This window comes from Brachyhypopomus gauderio, chromosome 6 (genome assembly GCF_052324685.1).
Source record: "Brachyhypopomus gauderio isolate BG-103 chromosome 6, BGAUD_0.2, whole genome shotgun sequence".
Classification (NCBI taxonomy): domain Eukaryota; kingdom Metazoa; phylum Chordata; class Actinopteri; order Gymnotiformes; family Hypopomidae; genus Brachyhypopomus; species Brachyhypopomus gauderio.
In genome coordinates, this window is record NC_135216.1 from 19,709,039 (window position 1) to 19,727,408 (window position 18,370).

Consider the following 18,370-nt stretch of genomic DNA (forward strand, 5'->3'; position numbering starts at 1 on the left):
TACGTTCATACTTTGAATACACGGACAGTCATGTTAGGCGTGCAAGGTGTGCAAGGAGTGAATTAACAAAGCATAGTCTCTGGCTCCCTGAATCTCTCTCTGTCGGTAATATACAGGCCCAATCATGTATAGACACATGCAGGCCTTCCTATATTGTTCACATAAATGCAGCCCTAGCCAGATGTGCTATTTCTGTGTCTCCCTTTCTGACACATGCAGATGTCATCACAAACTATCTGTAGAGTACACACTGGCCAAACCCAAACAGCTTCTTTTCACTTTTATTTTCCAATATCTTTCACACTGTAGGGTCTAGAAACAAAATACTACTTCTATTGTATTCCTTGGCTCAAGCACAAACACACATACACACAAAGCTACTCACAGCATGTGATTTACTTCTGATCTGAATCATTTTGCCAATTTTTTGGGCTTTTTTGCCTTTTTCGTGTGTGAACCCGCAATTGCCGCTTGCGGCTATATTTATTATTATTATTATCATTGTCATGCTGAAAGACCCAGCCACGTTTCATCTTCAATGCCCTTCCCGATGGAAGGAGGTTTGCACTCAAAATCTCACAATACATGGGCCCATTCATTCTCTCATGTAGATGGATCAGTCATCCTGGTCCTTTTGCAGAGAGCACCAAAACATGATGTTGCCACCCCCATGATGTTGCCACCCCCATGCTTCACAGTAGATTTGGTGTCCTTTGGATGCAACTCAGCATTCACTCTCCTCCAAACATGACAAGTTGTGTTTGTACTGTGGTTTCATCTGACCATATGACATTCTCCCAATACTCTTCTGGAACATCCAAATGCTCTCTAGCAAACTTCAGATGGGCCCGGATATGTACTGGCTTAAGCAGGGGGACACACCTGGCACTGCAGTATCTGAGTCCCTGGCAGTGTAGTGTGTTACTGATGGTAGCCTAGGTTGGTCCTAGCTTTCTGCAGGTCATTCATTAGGTCCCCCCGTGTGGTTCTGGGATTTTTACTCTCCGTTCTTGTGATAATTTTGACCCCACGGGATGAGATCTTGCGTGGAGCTACTGATCGAAGGAGATTATCAGTGGTCTTGTAGGTCTTCCATTCTCTTGTAGTGTCTGTGCCTATGTAATACATTATGTAGTGTTTTAAGTTTAAACTAACTGGTCTAAAATTTATTTCTCTTCTTGCTTATGGTGAGTTGAGCAGGACAAAGAGGTTGAAGAAATGTGGTTTACATATGGGTTTGGTTTAGGTGAAAAGGGGCCCTAGTCCAGGGGTCAAAGGTCTGGTGGGCCCTTTTCCTGTCTCTGTTTAGACTAAGTATTGAGGCCCTTCTCGCCCTACTCGCCTTTCTTTATCAATATGTATAATGGTTTACAGATGTGAGGGACTCTACGACTTCTTTGTTTAACTTGCATATAAATATGGGTAGACTGGCAGTGTTCGAGAGAGGAGATTCACAATTGGCCCGAGACCTCTCTCAAGCAAGACCTAGGTGCTTGATTTGATGCTGTTCTTTTTTATAATAAACTTATTATTGACAACTAAGACAGTGTCGGCGGAGACTTCTTCATTCATCATCACAGCATTGCTAAAGAAGAAAATACACCTCAAGAGTTGGCACCCCAGATGGGACCGTGTTGTGACTGACAGCGCTGCTGACGACCTCTGCGCATTTATTCCTGCACCAAGCCGGCAAACGGGTGAGCTGGTTTCTCACGTGTTTTGGGTGTTGGTTTATTCGTAAGGGCTGTTGTGTGGTTGCTGTCTAGTTGCACCGAGAAGAATCATTTATGTGCCATGCTGTGTTGCTGTTAGAGAAACTCTCCGTTTTAAATTTGGGTTCTAAATTTGGGGATTATGGTGGTGCATATGTTGAAATATGGGAATAGAGATGAATGGGAAATAGTGAAGATAAAGGTTTAAAGTTGAAGTAAAGAATAGGAAATGGTTTAAGTGTAGAATAGCGTAACTAGTAATGATAACAGTGTGCTAAATAACACCATGCGAGAGTAAGTTGTTTGGGCCCTTGACTCCTTAACAGTAAGACATGTGTACATTAGTCACTGCATGAAAGTTGGCTTTGTGATATAGTCTGATTTGGTTAAAAGTAAAGAGACTAGTGGTAACCCTGGGCCCAGGGCAATTGGCTACTAATAAGCATAAATAGAGGATTAAAGAGGAAAAGGTAAAGAGATAATGAGAAATGAGTTTAAGAGTTAAAGGTTAAAAGTTAAAGGAAAAGCCGCAGATTTGGTTTAAAGCCCTCTGGGAGGCGATGTTAGATGGGCCAAAATCCTGGAAAGTCACTAGGTGAGTTTCAGGTCAGTTCAATGGAACTGGTGGTGTAGCCTTAAGATTCATTGTGGGTTCCCACTCAACATTAGCTGACGAGCTGTGTTCGAAGCAGCCTGACATTTGAATTGTCTACACCTCATATGGTAGCAAAAATTTTTAATGTAAGAGAAAAGATAAATGGGAAAAGGAGCGGCTATAAAGCATGCTATAGGGAAGTGTATGAATGAGTCGACTCTGAGTGTTTGAGATTTAGTGGTTCGTAAGTTTATGCCTGGTTTAGGGTTGAGAGTTGTTTTGTGCTTAGAGGGAGAGTTGTCCCTTTGCCTGGATGTCTGTCTGTGTGTGTGTGCGAGCTGAGTTGGTCTCTCTGTGTGTGTGCGTATCTTGGTGGAATGCCAGATGGGTGTGAGAAGCTGAGTGAGTTGGTTTCCATGGATTATATGATTTTATATTAAATAAAGGCCTATATAAATGTTAGTAGTTGAGTTATATATGATATAGAAAATTTATGAGCCTTTTTGGGGGACTTGAGTTGTTAAAAAATAAATTAATTAATTAATAAATAAAAATGTATGAGCCTTTGGAAAGAGGACTTTATGAATAAAGATGAGAACTTATGAGCCTCTTTCCAGGGACTTTGTTAAAATCTATGAGCCTCTTTTGAGTGGACGTAGGATATTTGAGTAAATTATATGAGCCCCAAAGAAGGACATTTATTCTTTGAAAGAAAGATCAGGGAGGATCATTTGTGTGCACAAGCATAGAGAAACATTTTGTTTTTGGAGTAAAATAAAATAAAATGAAGTTTTTCATGTATGGTATAGAACTTTAATAGAGGTGGATATTTTGTAGACATATGATATATGTGTTGGAAGATAACTCGGCGCGAACTGTGTTAAGCTGCTCGGAGAGTTGAGACATTAAAACTCTGGTCTGTTCCTTTGTTTGTTCATGGTGTGTGTGTCAGAGAAGGAGAAGGAGGAGGGGCCACTGCTTGAGGTCTGCTAACTCCAGCCTGACAAAGGCCAGTGTGTCTACTGACAAACTTTTTGACCAATACCTGCTTCCTGAATATATATGTGTATAACCATTTAAAGTCACTAATGTTGATATATCTAGTCCAGTTTCACATTTAAGCTGTTAAAGGAAAATTTTCAGTTTGGGGTTTAATAGATGCATCTCTTGTTTCTGTGTATGTAAGATACTACATGCTGTGTAGTCTTTTTATAGAACAAACCTTGGCAACAGATTGACTAGTTGATGCTTTAGTTACTTGAGGCTACTTTGATTTAGACTCTGTAAGGAGTTGTAGGTGAGAGTTTATCTCTGTGCATTGGTTACTTCTTATTTGAGTTGTATTGGAGATCCATTTGTGTTTATTTGGTGGTTTGAGGTGTATGGGAGTTGTGCATTGGTAATGAGTAGGTGATTGTCTTGCAGTGGATGAGAATACCATTGGTGATAGTTGGTCTGTAGCTGGAGTCTATGTTCCTCTCCCTTGGGGGTTGTTTTTCTTTCTAGGATATTTGAAGTGCTTTTATTTACAGTTTGATAGAGTGATTGGGAATGACCAGTATTGTGAATGTACATTAATGTGGTTTGATTCCTCTGGAGTTGGCAAATTGTGTTCTTTTTCTCTTTGATTGCAGCAAAATAGTGGCAAATAAATTTAATAAATTGATTGGTTAATTGATTAGTTATAAATACTTATTGAAAAAGGAAGATTAATAAATAAGTACGTAAATAAATTTAAATAATTAAATTAAATTAATTTGACAAAAGAGAGAAGGAGGAAGTCAGTAAATTTTTAATAGTTTTAAAGGAGTCTCAGTATTTTTAGTCAGTTTAACCTATAATAAGGGAATCAAGGGAGCTGTTGCAATGTCGGATAAGGACAGTAAAGCGGTAAAAGTACTTACACCTGTTGATGTAGTGCAGAAGAATAATCCTTTAGTTAAAGGTATTGCAAAGATGTCAGAGAAATGGAATAAGCGTTGGCCTGATATAGATCAACCATGGCCACTGGAGGGGACTCTTAACCCGGATGTGATCAAAACAATGCAAGTGCTTGTGTCCACATACAAGGCAGGACAAAAGAAGGGTAGGAAAGGTAAACACCGCAAAGAGAAGAGACATGCAGAGCTTGAGTTTCTTCAGTTGTTTGAAAAGGAAGGACAGAAGATGATAAAAGTTGCAAAGGAAAAGAGAGAAAGAAGTGCAGAAGATATAGCAAAAAGTGAAAGAGAAACTGAACGGCTGACGTCAGAAATTGAGACACCTTTCTCTCACACGGATCTGGTAAAGAAGCCCCCTCCCTATGAGAAGGAAGTGAAGTTTAAGGAAATCTATCCTCAGCTCCCAGTGATCAGTCAAGAAGGCGTCTATAATGTCAGAGATGAAGATGATAAAATAATAGAAACTGGACAAGCGGAGACAATTATCAAGATGTATCCAAGTTCTAAAAGCAAGAAGAAAATGGTAAGTCTGGAAACTAAGGGTAAAATGAAGGTTAAGAAGATGGTTTCTGAAGATGATGAAAGTGACCTGGAGGAAATCAGGGGTGGATATGACCCTGAGGTCAGAAGAATGCTGGAAAGAGCGGAAAGGAAGGGAAACAGAATGTGGAGGAAAGAAGATTCAGAAGATGAAAGTTCAAATGAAAGTGAGAATGGAGACAGTGATGGAGATATTGAGTGTAGGAGTTCTTCATATTCAAGAGGGTCTTGTCTGGCAGCATCTAGTACTGGGACAAAAGAAGATAAGAGGAGAGCCTCAAGGGAGGTTGAGCGACAAGGCTCCCTAAGATCAGAAGCAAAATATGTATTGCGCTCAAGAAAAGGGAAGCGACCTGAGAAGATGTGTCCAGTCATCATTCGAGGGCAGAGTATGGAGTACAAGCCCTGGCAGAATACAGACATGTCAGACATACTTGAGAAGTTGCCTACTCTTCAAGATGGAGCACATCCGTGGATTTCAAAGTTGGAAGAGATCATGGTGGGGACGCAGCCTGCCATAGGAGACATTAAGAGACTTTTGGCTAATCTCCTAGGGGTTCCAGCTATGGAAGAGATCATACTGAAAGCTGGACTGAATAGATATGTGGGAACTGCTGTGAATGATCCTGAGTTGTTTTCTGCAAATAGAGGACGAGTGTGGGGAGCACTGAGAGATACATTTCCAACAAACGTACATCCTGATAATATTCTCATTGAGCCACTGGGACAGGAAGAGAACCCAAGAGCCTATGTGTCAAGAGCACATCAAGTGTGGAGGAATGTCACAGGACGTGATCCAGATATGAATCAAATGGAGCAGTCAATCCTGAGAGCAAAAATACAGAAGGGGCTGCCCTTACCAGTAAGAAGCAAACTGGCAGAAGTAGTTGGTCTTGGAAGTATGACCAAGGGTGTTTATACAGATCATATAGCCCATCAAGTGGAGCTATACAGGAAGAAAGACCATGACCAGAAAGAACAAGATCAAGAGATTCTAAGAAAACTTAATCAAATACAGCTGCTGGATAACAAAAAGAAGGAGAAGAAGCAGGCTCTGGTTATACAAAGTCAGCCTCCAATTAATCAACCACAGTCACAGCAGCAGCCAAACCAGGTTCAAACTCAAGTGCTCCAGCCATCACCAGGGGTTCCTGTTGTTCCTTACCCACAGCCAGGGTATAGTCCAGTGCAGGCCTGGAGAGGAAGAGGTCGAGGAAACCTTGGAAGAGGAAGAGGAGGAAGATTCGATCCAAATTCTCAACAGTTAGATGTATGCTATAATTGTGGACAGTTTGGCCACTTTGCCCGTGAGTGCAACAGACCAGGAGGAAACTTCAGAGGAAATTTTAGAGGAGGATTCAGAGGCCAGCCAAGGCCATTTAGGGGACCGGTAAACCCTTATAGGGGTCCGGAGTTAGGATTCTAGAGGTGCCCAGAGAATCCGAAAGGGGGGTGTCAGCTGGTAGCATCAGGGCCGGAGAGAGATCCAACAATAGAAGTGAAAGTAAATAATCAACCATTGGAAATGATGGCGGATAGCGGAGCTGCTTTCACCTGTATTCGACCTGAAGATGCTATACATCTCCCCATGTCTGGTCAATGGATTCGGACAATCGGGTTTGAGGGAGTGAAACAGCTGATTCCTCTCACGGAACCAATTGAGCTCTGCTATAAAAATTTGAAGACAAAGATACCTATACTGGTTTCAGAGCATACGCCTATTGCACTCCTGGGAAGAGATGCTTTGTGCAGATTGAACTGTACAATAAAATGCACACCAGACGGCTGTCTAGTGGAAGTGCCAAATGAAGTAGTTCACCAACTGTTGATGAAAACGGAAACTGAAGCTTCTTCAGTATTTTGGATTGGAGACCTTAGTGCAGATTTTTTAGAGCCCGCTAATCTGTGGGAAAAGTTTATTGTAGCCAACATGCCTGATGCAAAGCTTCCAGAATATCCATTTCACTGTACGCTCAAGTATTTCAAGAATGCTGCTCAATCAAACTCAGAAGAATGGTTAAGTCGTCAACCAAAGCAAGTTCAACTTCGTTCGTGCTGCATTATTTTGGGACCACAAGGAGCAGCTATGAAAATAGACAAAGATGAATATTTGCAGGACGAATTTAAAGTAGAGAAGAGTGTGCCACACGTAACACTATTGGTGTCTGAAGAATATGAGCAGAAGCATGTAGGAGAAATGATGGCAGAAGCAGAGAAAGCTGTCTTTGTACCTCTGAAAGAAAATCCTGTAATCTGGAGGAGTGAGGATCAGCGATTTATTAAGATTATGATCACTGCTCAAGGACACGGACAGCCACAAGCTGTACAGATGACACATGAGTCAATTTGTAGTGCTCAATTGGACTCAAACTCCAAAAGAGAGGAGATGCTGCAACAGGTGCCAGAATGTCTGTGGTCTCGGCATAGTACTGATATTGGCTTTGTGAAGTCAGCCCAACCAGTGAAAGTTGAGCTCCGACCAGGAGCTAGACCTCCTTGGAAGAATCAGTATCCACTGAAACAAGAGGCAATTCTAGGAATTGGACCACAAATTGAAGGACTTTTGAAAGCAGGAGTTTTGAAGATAACACAGAACCCTCAAAGTAATACGCCTTTGCTGCCTGTGAAGAAGCCGGATGGTTCTTATCGTCTGGTACATGATTTGAGAGCAGTAAATGAAGTGGTAGCTGATTATCCAGCAGAAGTGCCAGATCCACATACTTTGTTAGCCCAAATCCCTCCAGATGCTAAGTGTTTTACAGTTTTAGATCTATGTGGTGCATTTTTTAGTGTTCCACTTAGTGGAGAGAGTCAAGGATTGTTTGGGTTCACATATAATGGGCAGTTCTATGAGTATAAGAGATTACCACAGGGGTTTAAACATAGTCCTCATATTTTTAATAAAGTGTTAAAGGATGATTTGGCTGGGATAGATCAGCTCTTACAGAGCACTGTTATTCAGTATATGGATGACATTGTTATTTGTTCACCAGATGAGGAGACATGTCATAAGGACTCAATTAGGTTGTTACAGATATTGGCAGAAAAAGGCCACAAGGCTTCTCAGAAGAAGCTGCAGTATTGTCAGGAGCAAGTAGTCTATTTGGGTCAGACAATAACACAGGGACATAGAAGTATTTCAGATAATCATTTAAAAGCTATTCGTGAGGCTCCTAAGCCCAGAACAGTCAGAGAGATGATGACTTTCCTTGGTATTGCTGGCTATTCCTCAGCATGGGTGGAGGATTATGCTAGTCTAACAGGGCCATTGAGAGCTATGATCAAAGATACTGGGAATGCTCAACTACATTGTAATCTTACCTGGACACAGGATGGCCTTTTGGCGTTTGAGACAATCAAACAGAGGCTACAAGAGGCTCCAGCACTAGCACTTCCAGATTACTCTAAGAACTTTTTGTTGTATGTGTCTACTTCTACTGGGGGCAAATACGCCTGTGCAGTTCTTTGTCAGCCAACAGGTACAGGAACAAGCCCGCAGCCTATTGCTTACTATTCTACTGGTTTTTCAGAAGTAGAGTTGGGGCTACCTCTATGCTACAGAGCACTGGTAGGAGTGTCTTTGATGTATGATAAGGCATCATCTGTCACAATGGGATATCCGGTGACAATTCTTACCCACCATAGCATTAGAAATCTTTTGAATTATGGCAAATATACATTGACTATGTCTAGACTTAGAGACTATCATAGGCTTTTGGAGCAGGAGGATATCACACTAGCAAGATGTGTCACGGTGAATCCAGCAGAAAACTTGCCGACTCCTGAAGATGGTGAGCCGCATGATTGTGTTCATGAAGCAGAGAAATACTCAAGACTTAGATCGGATCTGCAAGCCCTCCCATTGCATGAGGCAGATCTAGAGTATTGGACTGATGGGTCTTGTTATCGTGTAGGAGATAAATTGAGTGCTGGTTATGCAATAGTGAAAGCCCAAGGAGCTGGGTTTGTTGTGGAGAAGGCTGGAATAGTTCCACAGCCTGCATCTGCACAGCTTGCTGAACTTGTGGGGTTAACAGAAGCATGTTTGTTGGCAGAAGGTAAGCGAGTGACAATATATACTGACTCTGCCTATGCACACAATGTGTGTCATTTGTTTGGATCTGTGTGGAAAAACAGAGGGTTTAAGAAAACGGATGGTTCTCCAATACAACATCATACTCAGATAATGAAGTTGTTGCATGCTATGATGAAGCCTAAAGAAATAGCAATAGCTAAATGTGCAGCACATAGAATAGATGCATCTAAGATCACACAAGGGAATAAGGCAGCTGATGAAGCTGCAAAGGCAATTACAGGAGCAGATAAATTGGTTAAAGTTTTTCTAGTCACTCATGAGGTAGACTTGGAGGAGAACGTTACACTTAAGGATGTGATTTTAATGCAGGAAGCTGCTCCTACAATAGACAAGCAGTTGTGGCAAGATAGAGGAGCTACACAAGACTCTACTGGTCTTTGGAGAAACCATGAAGGGCTGATAATAGCACCTCCAGATTTGTTGGGTTTGATGATTCAAGAGGCTCATGGGTTGGCCCATGTTGCAAGGGGGGAAGTTAGAAGAAAGATTACAAAGGAGTATGGTTTTTGGGCTCCATGTCTGCTTGAACAGATTGATTATGTTATAGGTAGGTGTACTATCTGCCTGAAGAATAATGTTCGGAGGGGTGTGATAGTTCCTCCTGGTTACATTCCAACTCCAAGAGGTCCTATGCGTGAGTTAGTTGTGGATTTTGTCGACATGATAAAGCCAGTTGAAGGGAAGAGATATATGCTGGTTGTTGTGGACAGATTCTCAAGATGGCCTGAGGCTTGTCCAACTAAGCGAAAGGATGCGCAGTCGGTTGCAAAATTTTTGTGTAGAGAGGTTATAAGCAGATGGGGACTTCCAGATCGGATATCCTCAGATAACGGAAAGGAGTTTGTGGATAAGACGGTGAAATTGATTTTGCAAAAATTGGGAATTAAACAGCGTCTTGGTGCAGTTTATCATCCGCAAAGTCAAGGCATTTGTGAGAAGATGAATGGTGTGTTGAAAAATCGTATTCTTAAGATCTGTCAGCACACTGGTTTAAATTGGATAGCGGCGCTTCCGTTGGCACTGATGGTGTGTCGCTCGAGTGAGCTGCGTGATTTGCATATGACACCGCATGAGTTGGTTACAGGAAGGCGAATGCCGACGCCTTGTTTGCGTACAAGTGGGAAAGGTCCAAGTTTGTCTCTCCTGGAAGATGAAATGAGAGCATATGTTACATATATGGCTGATTTGCATAAAAGAATATCTGCGTACGTTTCTGACAGGCAAAGGAAAGAGGAGGTGCAAGAGAGGCTTGATGAGCAAAAGAGGAGTACAGTGCAACCTGGAGACAAGGTATTTGTGAAGGTGTTCAGAAGAAAGTGGTATAACGAACGGCGTGAAGGTCCATTTGAAGTTGTTCGCAGTACTGGAACTGCAGTCCAAGTGAAGGGGTCTCCAACTTGGTATCATTTGTCACATTGTGTTAAGGCGCCAAGTGACGAGGTGCCACACTTACAGAATGGAGACGTTGAAGGCTCAGGAGAGCCAGCAGAAAATGTGGAAGAAATTCCAGACGAAGAAATTGTCCGGAGCATGGACAATGTTGGTGATTCTGAGCATTTTTCTGATGATGCCAGAGGTGACTCTGCAGCTGATGGACAAGAAAGAAGATTTAGTCATGTCGATGTCCAATATGTCCCAGAAGCAGCAGAGCCAATCTCAGCAGAATGTGAAGTCAGAGATTCAGTTAGATTACGAAGTCCAAGACCAATTCGGAAAAAGGTCAAACCAAAACGCTACGAAGACTAGAGTAGATGTAACTCTAAGTAATGCTACTCTTCCGCTACTAGAGGCTGCTGTGAGTAAAAATGGGTTAAATTTAACTACAGCAACTACTGAAGTATTGAATACTACACTGAAGCATACTACTTTAGCTCCAGAGGCACCGAGGAGTTTTAATACATCAATTCAGACTCCTACTTTAGCTATGATTATAAAAGGGATGAGTGCTATTATAAAGGCAGCAATAACATTCATGTTGCCTACTAAGTTTGTAAATGTGACACAGACTACAAATGTGATATTGGAAGTAAATGAGACTCGGATGTCTATGTTAGAGAATAATGTTACAGGTGTTTCTGACATTGGAGACCGTAATGTAGAAGAAGTTGGTGTTGATTTGTCTATTTCAACTCAGGAAGCTTATTTAGACATAGAAGATGAGTCACTCGATTTAGATTGGGTTGAGCAGTATCGTACAGTACAGAGGAGAGAGGCTAAGTGGAAGGCTTTTGGATTTGATTCTTCAGTGTTAAAAATTGCAGACAAATGGGCAGGTAGGAACTTATGGTTTCAGCAATTAACTCATTCTGTAAAATCAGTAAGGAGATTGAAATGTCCATGTGTGGTGAAAGTGCCAACGCCAAGCACATGGCCTTCAATTTTGGAGACAGTACCGGAACCGCTACTTGCTGAGTGTCAGTTTTTTGCGCTATCATGGTTGTTAGTTCAACAACGTTCATCTACAGTTACTATGCTGGCATTGTCTAAGTATTTGTTTAAGCCTAGGTATGATTGCTCTTGGCTGGAAGAGTTGCCATATGTGAATTGGTTTGATGAGGATGATAGTGTGATGACAGCGGTTCCTGATGCTATGGATGTGCAACAGGTAGCGGCTGAAGATTGTTTTTGTTCTAATGCTACGCATAACATACCGGGAAGGTTTATGGGCATATCAGACTGTGATAATTATATGATGGATTTGAGTAATTATAAACGAAAGACAAAAGATGAGTTGCATAAAGTAACTTTTCAGGTTCCACATCATAGACGGGGTATGACATTAATGGTAAAGAATCAAGTTTTGCCTGTAAATGTGACCATAGGAAATTTCAGAGATATTTGGTGGATTTGTGGTGATAAGGCATATATATTTTTGCCGCATGGATGGACAGGATGCTGTTATATGGCGACGTTAAAGCTTCCGTATGAGGTTTTCTCTGTTCAGAGAGGGAATAGATCTGATGAGGATCACTCTGATGCTGTTTCTGGAGATAGGCCGAGAAGAGAACTAGCACAATTTCACGAGGTGGAGTCCTTCCATTGGAGGATAAGTCTAGGAGAGAAGTGGGGTATAGGTTTGTTTCCATGGTATGGTGTAACATTTCTGGCAGATCATATTGATAATATTACATATACCCTACAGGGTTTTGCAGATGAAACTATAAAGGGGTTTGATCATTTGACAAATACTCAGAGGAGTCACCGTCTGACGTTGCTGAAGCATGACATGGCTCTTGATTATCTTTTGGCCAAACAGGGAGGTTTGTGTGTAGCTTTAAACTTAACTGGAGATGCCTGTTATACTTTGATTCCTGATAATTCTGATAATATGACTAGTGTTATTGATGCATTGAAGAACATTAGGGATGCGTTTGGTCCATCTGAAGGAGCTGGATGGTCTGCGAATGCCTGGTTGCGAGAGAGATTAGGATCTATGGGAGCAGCAATGGTTCAGATTTTGATAGCGGTTCTCCTATCATTGTTTGTGATGTTTTGTGGTTGTACGCTGGTGTTGACCTTTGCGAAGGCTATGATATTGAGATGGGTTGGAGTTGTGATGCCTGGAGATTCAGTTCAGATGCCATTGTTGCAGAGGTCTGATATAGGTGATGACGAGGAGGTGGTGATAGAAGGTGAATTAGTGGAAAAGTATCCATTTTGATATTTATTCACATTTATTGTTTTGACATTTGTTGTTTTTTAGTATTCTAGTAGTTTTTAGTACAATAGTGTGTGTGAGTGTGTGTAGGGGGGAAATGGAACAGGTGACTTATAATTTGGAGTGTGAAAGTATGATATGGTGAATTTTGCATTCCATATAGGATTAAGTCTGTGTTTGATGTTTAATTCACATACATCTGTTGTTTTTGCAAAGATACTGGTTTGTGTTTTTTCTTCCCCTCCAGAACAAATAGTGGGGAAGGCTGCTATGAGGGGTTCAGGAGCTAAAAAAAGGACAATACAGAAGGACTCTGAACAAGGATGCTGAGAGATGGTGTCCAGAGTCCACAGGCTGTCGACACTACACTGAGAGTCAAGCTGCTGAGGAGCTGCAGAGTGTCACATCAATATGGTTTCCTTCGTATATACATCTGCATACTAGTAGATTGTGTGATAATATTAATCTGAATAAAGTATAATCATGTGTTTTGAATGTATTCTATGAGCAAATATGATGGTTGATGGTGATATAGAATGATGTTTCTGTTAGTTGGATGAGTACATGTGGGACCTCAGATGTTTTGTTTTTTCCTCGATGCTAGGGAAAGGGGTAACTAGGTAAGGAAAGGTTCGAATTTCAGGTCCGATGGGTCGACCAGCCTGGATTTGAACATTTTGACTTTATTTTCTGAGGTTTCTATATGTATTTGTTAAGCTATATAACTACTTCATTTGCTTGAAATATTCTCCTTTTTCAAATTGGTTGGAGTACTTTATGTGGTCGCCTAGGCAGAGGGGCCGTAAGAGAATTTTCCTGTCTAGATTGTTTGATGGACATTTCAAGAAAGATTTCTGCCTGACAGGTTTTTTGCTCTTACACTCCACAAGATGTTGTATTGTTAAGTGTGCTGTAGGAAGCACTATAGGAGAGTTGTTATAATGGGATTGATACAAAAATGTATGACATGTAACAAATATGACATTTTCTTTTGTTTTTCGAGACTCTGCGTAGTCTCGAAGGGGGGAAATATGTAGTGTCTGTGCCTATGTAATACATTATGTAGTGTTTTAAGTTTAAACTAACTGGTCTAAAATTTATTTCTCTTCTTGCTTATGGTGAGTTGAGCAGGACAAAGAGGTTGAAGAAATGTGGTTTACATATGGGTTTGGTTTAGGTGAAAAGGGGCCCTAGTCCAGGGGTCAAAGGTCTGGTGGGCCCTTTTCCTGTCTCTGTTTAGACTAAGTATTGAGGCCCTTCTCGCCCTACTCGCCTTTCTTTATCAATATGTATAATGGTTTACAGATGTGAGGGACTCTACGACTTCTTTGTTTAACTTGCATATAAATATGGGTAGACTGGCAGTGTTCGAGAGAGGAGATTCACAATTGGCCCGAGACCTCTCTCAAGCAAGACCTAGGTGCTTGATTTGATGCTGTTCTTTTTTATAATAAACTTATTATTGACAACTAAGACAGTGTCGGCGGAGACTTCTTCATTCATCATCACAGCATTGCTAAAGAAGAAAATACACCTCACTCTAATTATTGCTCCCACAGTTGATTTCGTCACACCAAGCTGCTTGTCAATTGCAGATTCAGTCTTCCCAGCCTGGTGCAGGTCTACAATTTTGTTTCTGGTGTCCTTCAACAGCTCTTTGGTCTTCACCATAGTTGGAGTGTGACTGAGGTTGTGGGCAGGTGTCTTTTATACTGATAAGCAGTTCAAACAGGTGCCATTAATATAGGTAATGAATGGAGGACAACAGAGCATCTTAAAGAAGAAGTTACAGGTCTGTGACAGCCAGAAATCTTGCTTGTATGCAGTTGACCAAATACTTATTTTCCACCATAATTTGCAAATTAATTCTTTACAAATCATATGTGATTTTCTGAATTTTTTTTCCTCATTTTGTTTCTCATATTTGAGGTCTACCTATGATGTAAATTACAGGCATCTCTCATATTTTTAAGTGGGAGAACTTGCAAAATTGGTGACTGACTAAATACTTTTTTCCCCACTGTGTATAAACACACACACACACACACACACACATAGCTGTTTCCCCCCCAAACATTTGTATCATGAATTCTTTGGACACTGATCAATTATGATGTTGTATATTAGAATTTCTTACCTTGAAACTTCTTCGATTAATTTTGAAGCAAATAATTGATCCAGCTCTGAGGACATATAATCAGCCATGTCCACATACCTTTTGTCTTCAAATACTCTGTAAAATCAAATTCAGGTAAATATATTTCAGGTAGATTTACACCTTAAACAGAGTTTAAAACACACAGAAAATTTAAATTTCTGTAGAAATGGGAACCTTGCAAATTATTTTATTGCTTCCATCCTGCGGATATTTTTGCTTTAGTACAGTAGCAGTTTAAAAAGAGATAAACTTACTTATCACTCTGTTCAACTTTCTGCATAAACTCTGGAGATCGAGTGTAATTCAAAAATTTTTCCCGATAAAATATAAACACTCTAGCAATAACGCTGCATATGACAAGAAAGCACAAGTTAAAAATAGAGCCCAAACATGTGATGCATGATATTAGTTCAACAAAATGTTATGAAACTACATTATGTAGCAACATACAAGAGCTTTATAAATCATTAACTACATATAGTATTGATAAACCAGTCACTACATATAGTATTGATGTGACGGGTAGGGTGAGCGAAAATAAATGGAAGCGATCACGCCAAGTCTCAGGGAAATAGGATGGTTTAATATGTAAAGTGCGCAAACCAAAACCCGTGAACTGATCCGAATTAAGGATATAATAACCAGCGGTCAACTGGTACAAAGACAAGACCTATATAGACGAACAAACGACCCTCAGGTGAGACGGATCGCGGGCTCCGCCCACCTGAGGGACGAACACAACACCACACCCACAGGACAAGCTGCTGCTGTAGACGGGGGCGACCAGTAGGGGGCCCGCCGTACCGTGACAGATCCCCCCTCCAAGCTGCACTCCCCTCCACTGGCTGTGCGGCCTACAGCGGCAGCACACAAAACAAAGGGGCAGGAAGGCAGGGACAAGGGACACACCCCCTGTTGTCCTGAAGCTGCAACACAAAAAACAAACACTTGTCAGCTCACCTACCTGGGCGGGACCCTGGACCGACTGGGCCGTCAACAAGACAAAACCACGCCCCGGTCGGTCACAGGGCCCTCACGCCCTAACCGGCATTAAGCCGCTTAGCCCCAAGGTGCGAGGACGACGGGCTACGGCTCCTTGTTCGTCCGGGTATGTGTGTGCAGGTTACCTCCCTGGGGCGTGGCTACGTCACCTCCAGGACCCCATGGAAGGGTCTCCGTCCTGTGCAGGAGCTCTTCAGACCGGAGCCCCATGGTCCCCAAACATCCGGGGGCCCCAACCCTCTAGGGAGGGGCTCTTTAAGACTGGGCTCCGGTCACCCCACAACATAAGGGGGCTCCTGCCAGGTGGAGACCCCCACAAGGCCCAGGAACGCCATGATCCACCGCCAGGGAGAAGCACCTGCACATAAAACACAAATGCACACACACCCACACACACCAACACAGAACACAAACACGCACTACCCTGATCCCTCCTCCAGGGGGGAGGGGTCTCCATCCTAACTCAGGAGAACCCCCCACTTACCTGGTCAGGGCCACCCTCTGGAGCGACGCCCTCCGTGCCATGGGACCACAGCCGGTCCTCCCCCAAACACACACTTAAGGGGAGGAGCATGCGTGGAATTACAAGCAACAAAATCACAAACACACTAGGACAAAACAAACATGCAGACCAGACAAACAAAAAATTATCGTGTTCAAACAATGAACGGACGTGACCCACACTTGTGCGCGCTCCTTTCCCCAATAGTGACGCGCCGCTCAAGTACGCAGTCGCTCCCCACATAAACACGAGACGAACGGGGAGCGAGGCGACGGTGACGAGCGGCAGCTGCGTCACACACACAAAACACAAACCCAAACGAGCAACGCACACAGATCACTCCGACCGTTCACCCCAACACAACAACCATACAACATGAAGAGTTGTTCCCAGGGAAGTTGTGCCCTGGTCCTCGCCGTGCCACACACAACACAAACGCACGGCGGAACTCTTCCGACAAACAAACAACGGACATGAAGAGCTTTCCCAGGGCAGACTGCCCTGGTCCTCGCCATGCCACACACACACACAAAACACAAAAGCACGGCGGAGCTCTTCACACAAAACACCACGTAGACAAACACTTACCACGAGACATGACCACGAACGAAGGAAAAAGTAAAGGAGACTGGCGGCTTCCGAAGGTGGCTGGTTATTCTGTGACGGGTAGGGTGAGCGAAAATAAATGGAAGCGATCACGCCAAGTCTCAGGGAAATAGGATGGTTTAATATGTAAAGTGCGCAAACCAAAACCCGTGAACTGATCCGAATTAAGGATATAATAACCAGCGGTCAACTGGTACAAAGACAAGACCTATATAGACGAACAAACGTCCCTCAGGTGAGACGGATCACGGGCTCCGCCCACCTGAGGGACGAACACAACACCACACCCACAGGACAAGCTGCTGCTGTAGACAGGGGCGACCAGTAGGGGGCCCGCCGTAACGTGACAATTGATAAATCAGGAAATACATATAATATTGATAAAACATTAACCACATATAGTACTTATAAACCAGTTACTACATATTGTATTGATAAATCAGTAACTAAATATAGTATTGATAAATCATTAACTACATAGTCTATAGTATTGATAAATCAGTAAATACATAAGGTATTGATAAACCAGTAAATATGTAGAGTATTGATAAACCAGTTACTATATAAAGTATTGATAAAAGTGATTGAAACAGGAAATCCCATTATGTCACAGTACGGCGGGCCTACTGGTCACCCCGTATACTGCGGCAGTTGTCTTGTTGTGTTGTGTTCGTTCCTCAGGTGGGCGCGGCCTATGATCTGCCTCACCTGACGGTCGTTTGTTTGTCTATATATGTCTTGTCTTTGTACCAGTTGACTGCTGGTCATTGTATCCTTAATTTTGATCTTGTCACAGGCTTTTGGTTTGCTCACTTTATTAATTAAAATCTCCCTTTTCCCTGAGACTTGGCATGATCTCTTCCATTTTATTTCACACTCCTTGCCTGTTATTATCACAATTATCTTATTTTAACACAGTACATAATACAAATAATAAGACTTTAACACTGTTCATAATGCCAAATAATATTCTATAAAATAAATAAATATATTCAATATTGTAAATATACTATATACTGAAACTTCCTCTTAATGGGCTTCTTCCATTAAATGAAGATTTAAAGATTTAAATCAGGAGGATTCAAGTCACACTAACCAGTTATTCATCAAAGTTTAAAATGTAAAAAATGTGGACGATCATGACAAATACTCAAATACTGCTCACGTCACTGACAGAAGAAACTCATCATCATTCCCTTTGCTTCTCTCCAGGTCTGTAAACTCCATGGCCTTCATTTCGATCTCATTCCAAGTGGATTGCAGGCTTACAAACAAACATAGTTTACATGAAATATTAGTCTCATGTAGTCAAGAAGGGTGTCTGAATGCTATAAAGCTCAAAGGCCATACAAATAAACACCTACATTATTAGTAATGTTATTGTTAAATATTGGTCTTACCTCTCTTTCATTCCTTCAAAATTTATAGACCTAACTTGTGAAATCTTCTCCATTCCAGTTTTAAAGACATTCACTAAAAATGTTTCAATGGTGCTGTATGGTGCAAAGAAAATGTTGGCTCAGTGTTCAGAAAGGTTATGTACAAAATTAACAAATAAAAA

General features: G+C 41.8%; 1 protein-coding gene across 1 annotated transcript in view; it reads right to left on the minus strand.

Moving 5' to 3' along the window:
- Positions 1-18,370, minus strand: part of LOC143517220 (uncharacterized) — a 51,405-nt gene that overhangs the window by 14,211 nt on the left and 18,824 nt on the right. The window contains exons 8-11 of the mRNA XM_077009465.1: positions 18,210-18,302; positions 17,975-18,073; positions 14,954-15,046; positions 14,679-14,774 (exon numbers count right to left, since the gene is read on the minus strand). Coding sequence (XP_076865580.1) covers positions 14,679-14,774; positions 14,954-15,046; positions 17,975-18,073; positions 18,210-18,302 — 381 coding nt within the window. The remainder of the gene's footprint in view (positions 1-14,678; positions 14,775-14,953; positions 15,047-17,974; positions 18,074-18,209; positions 18,303-18,370) is intronic.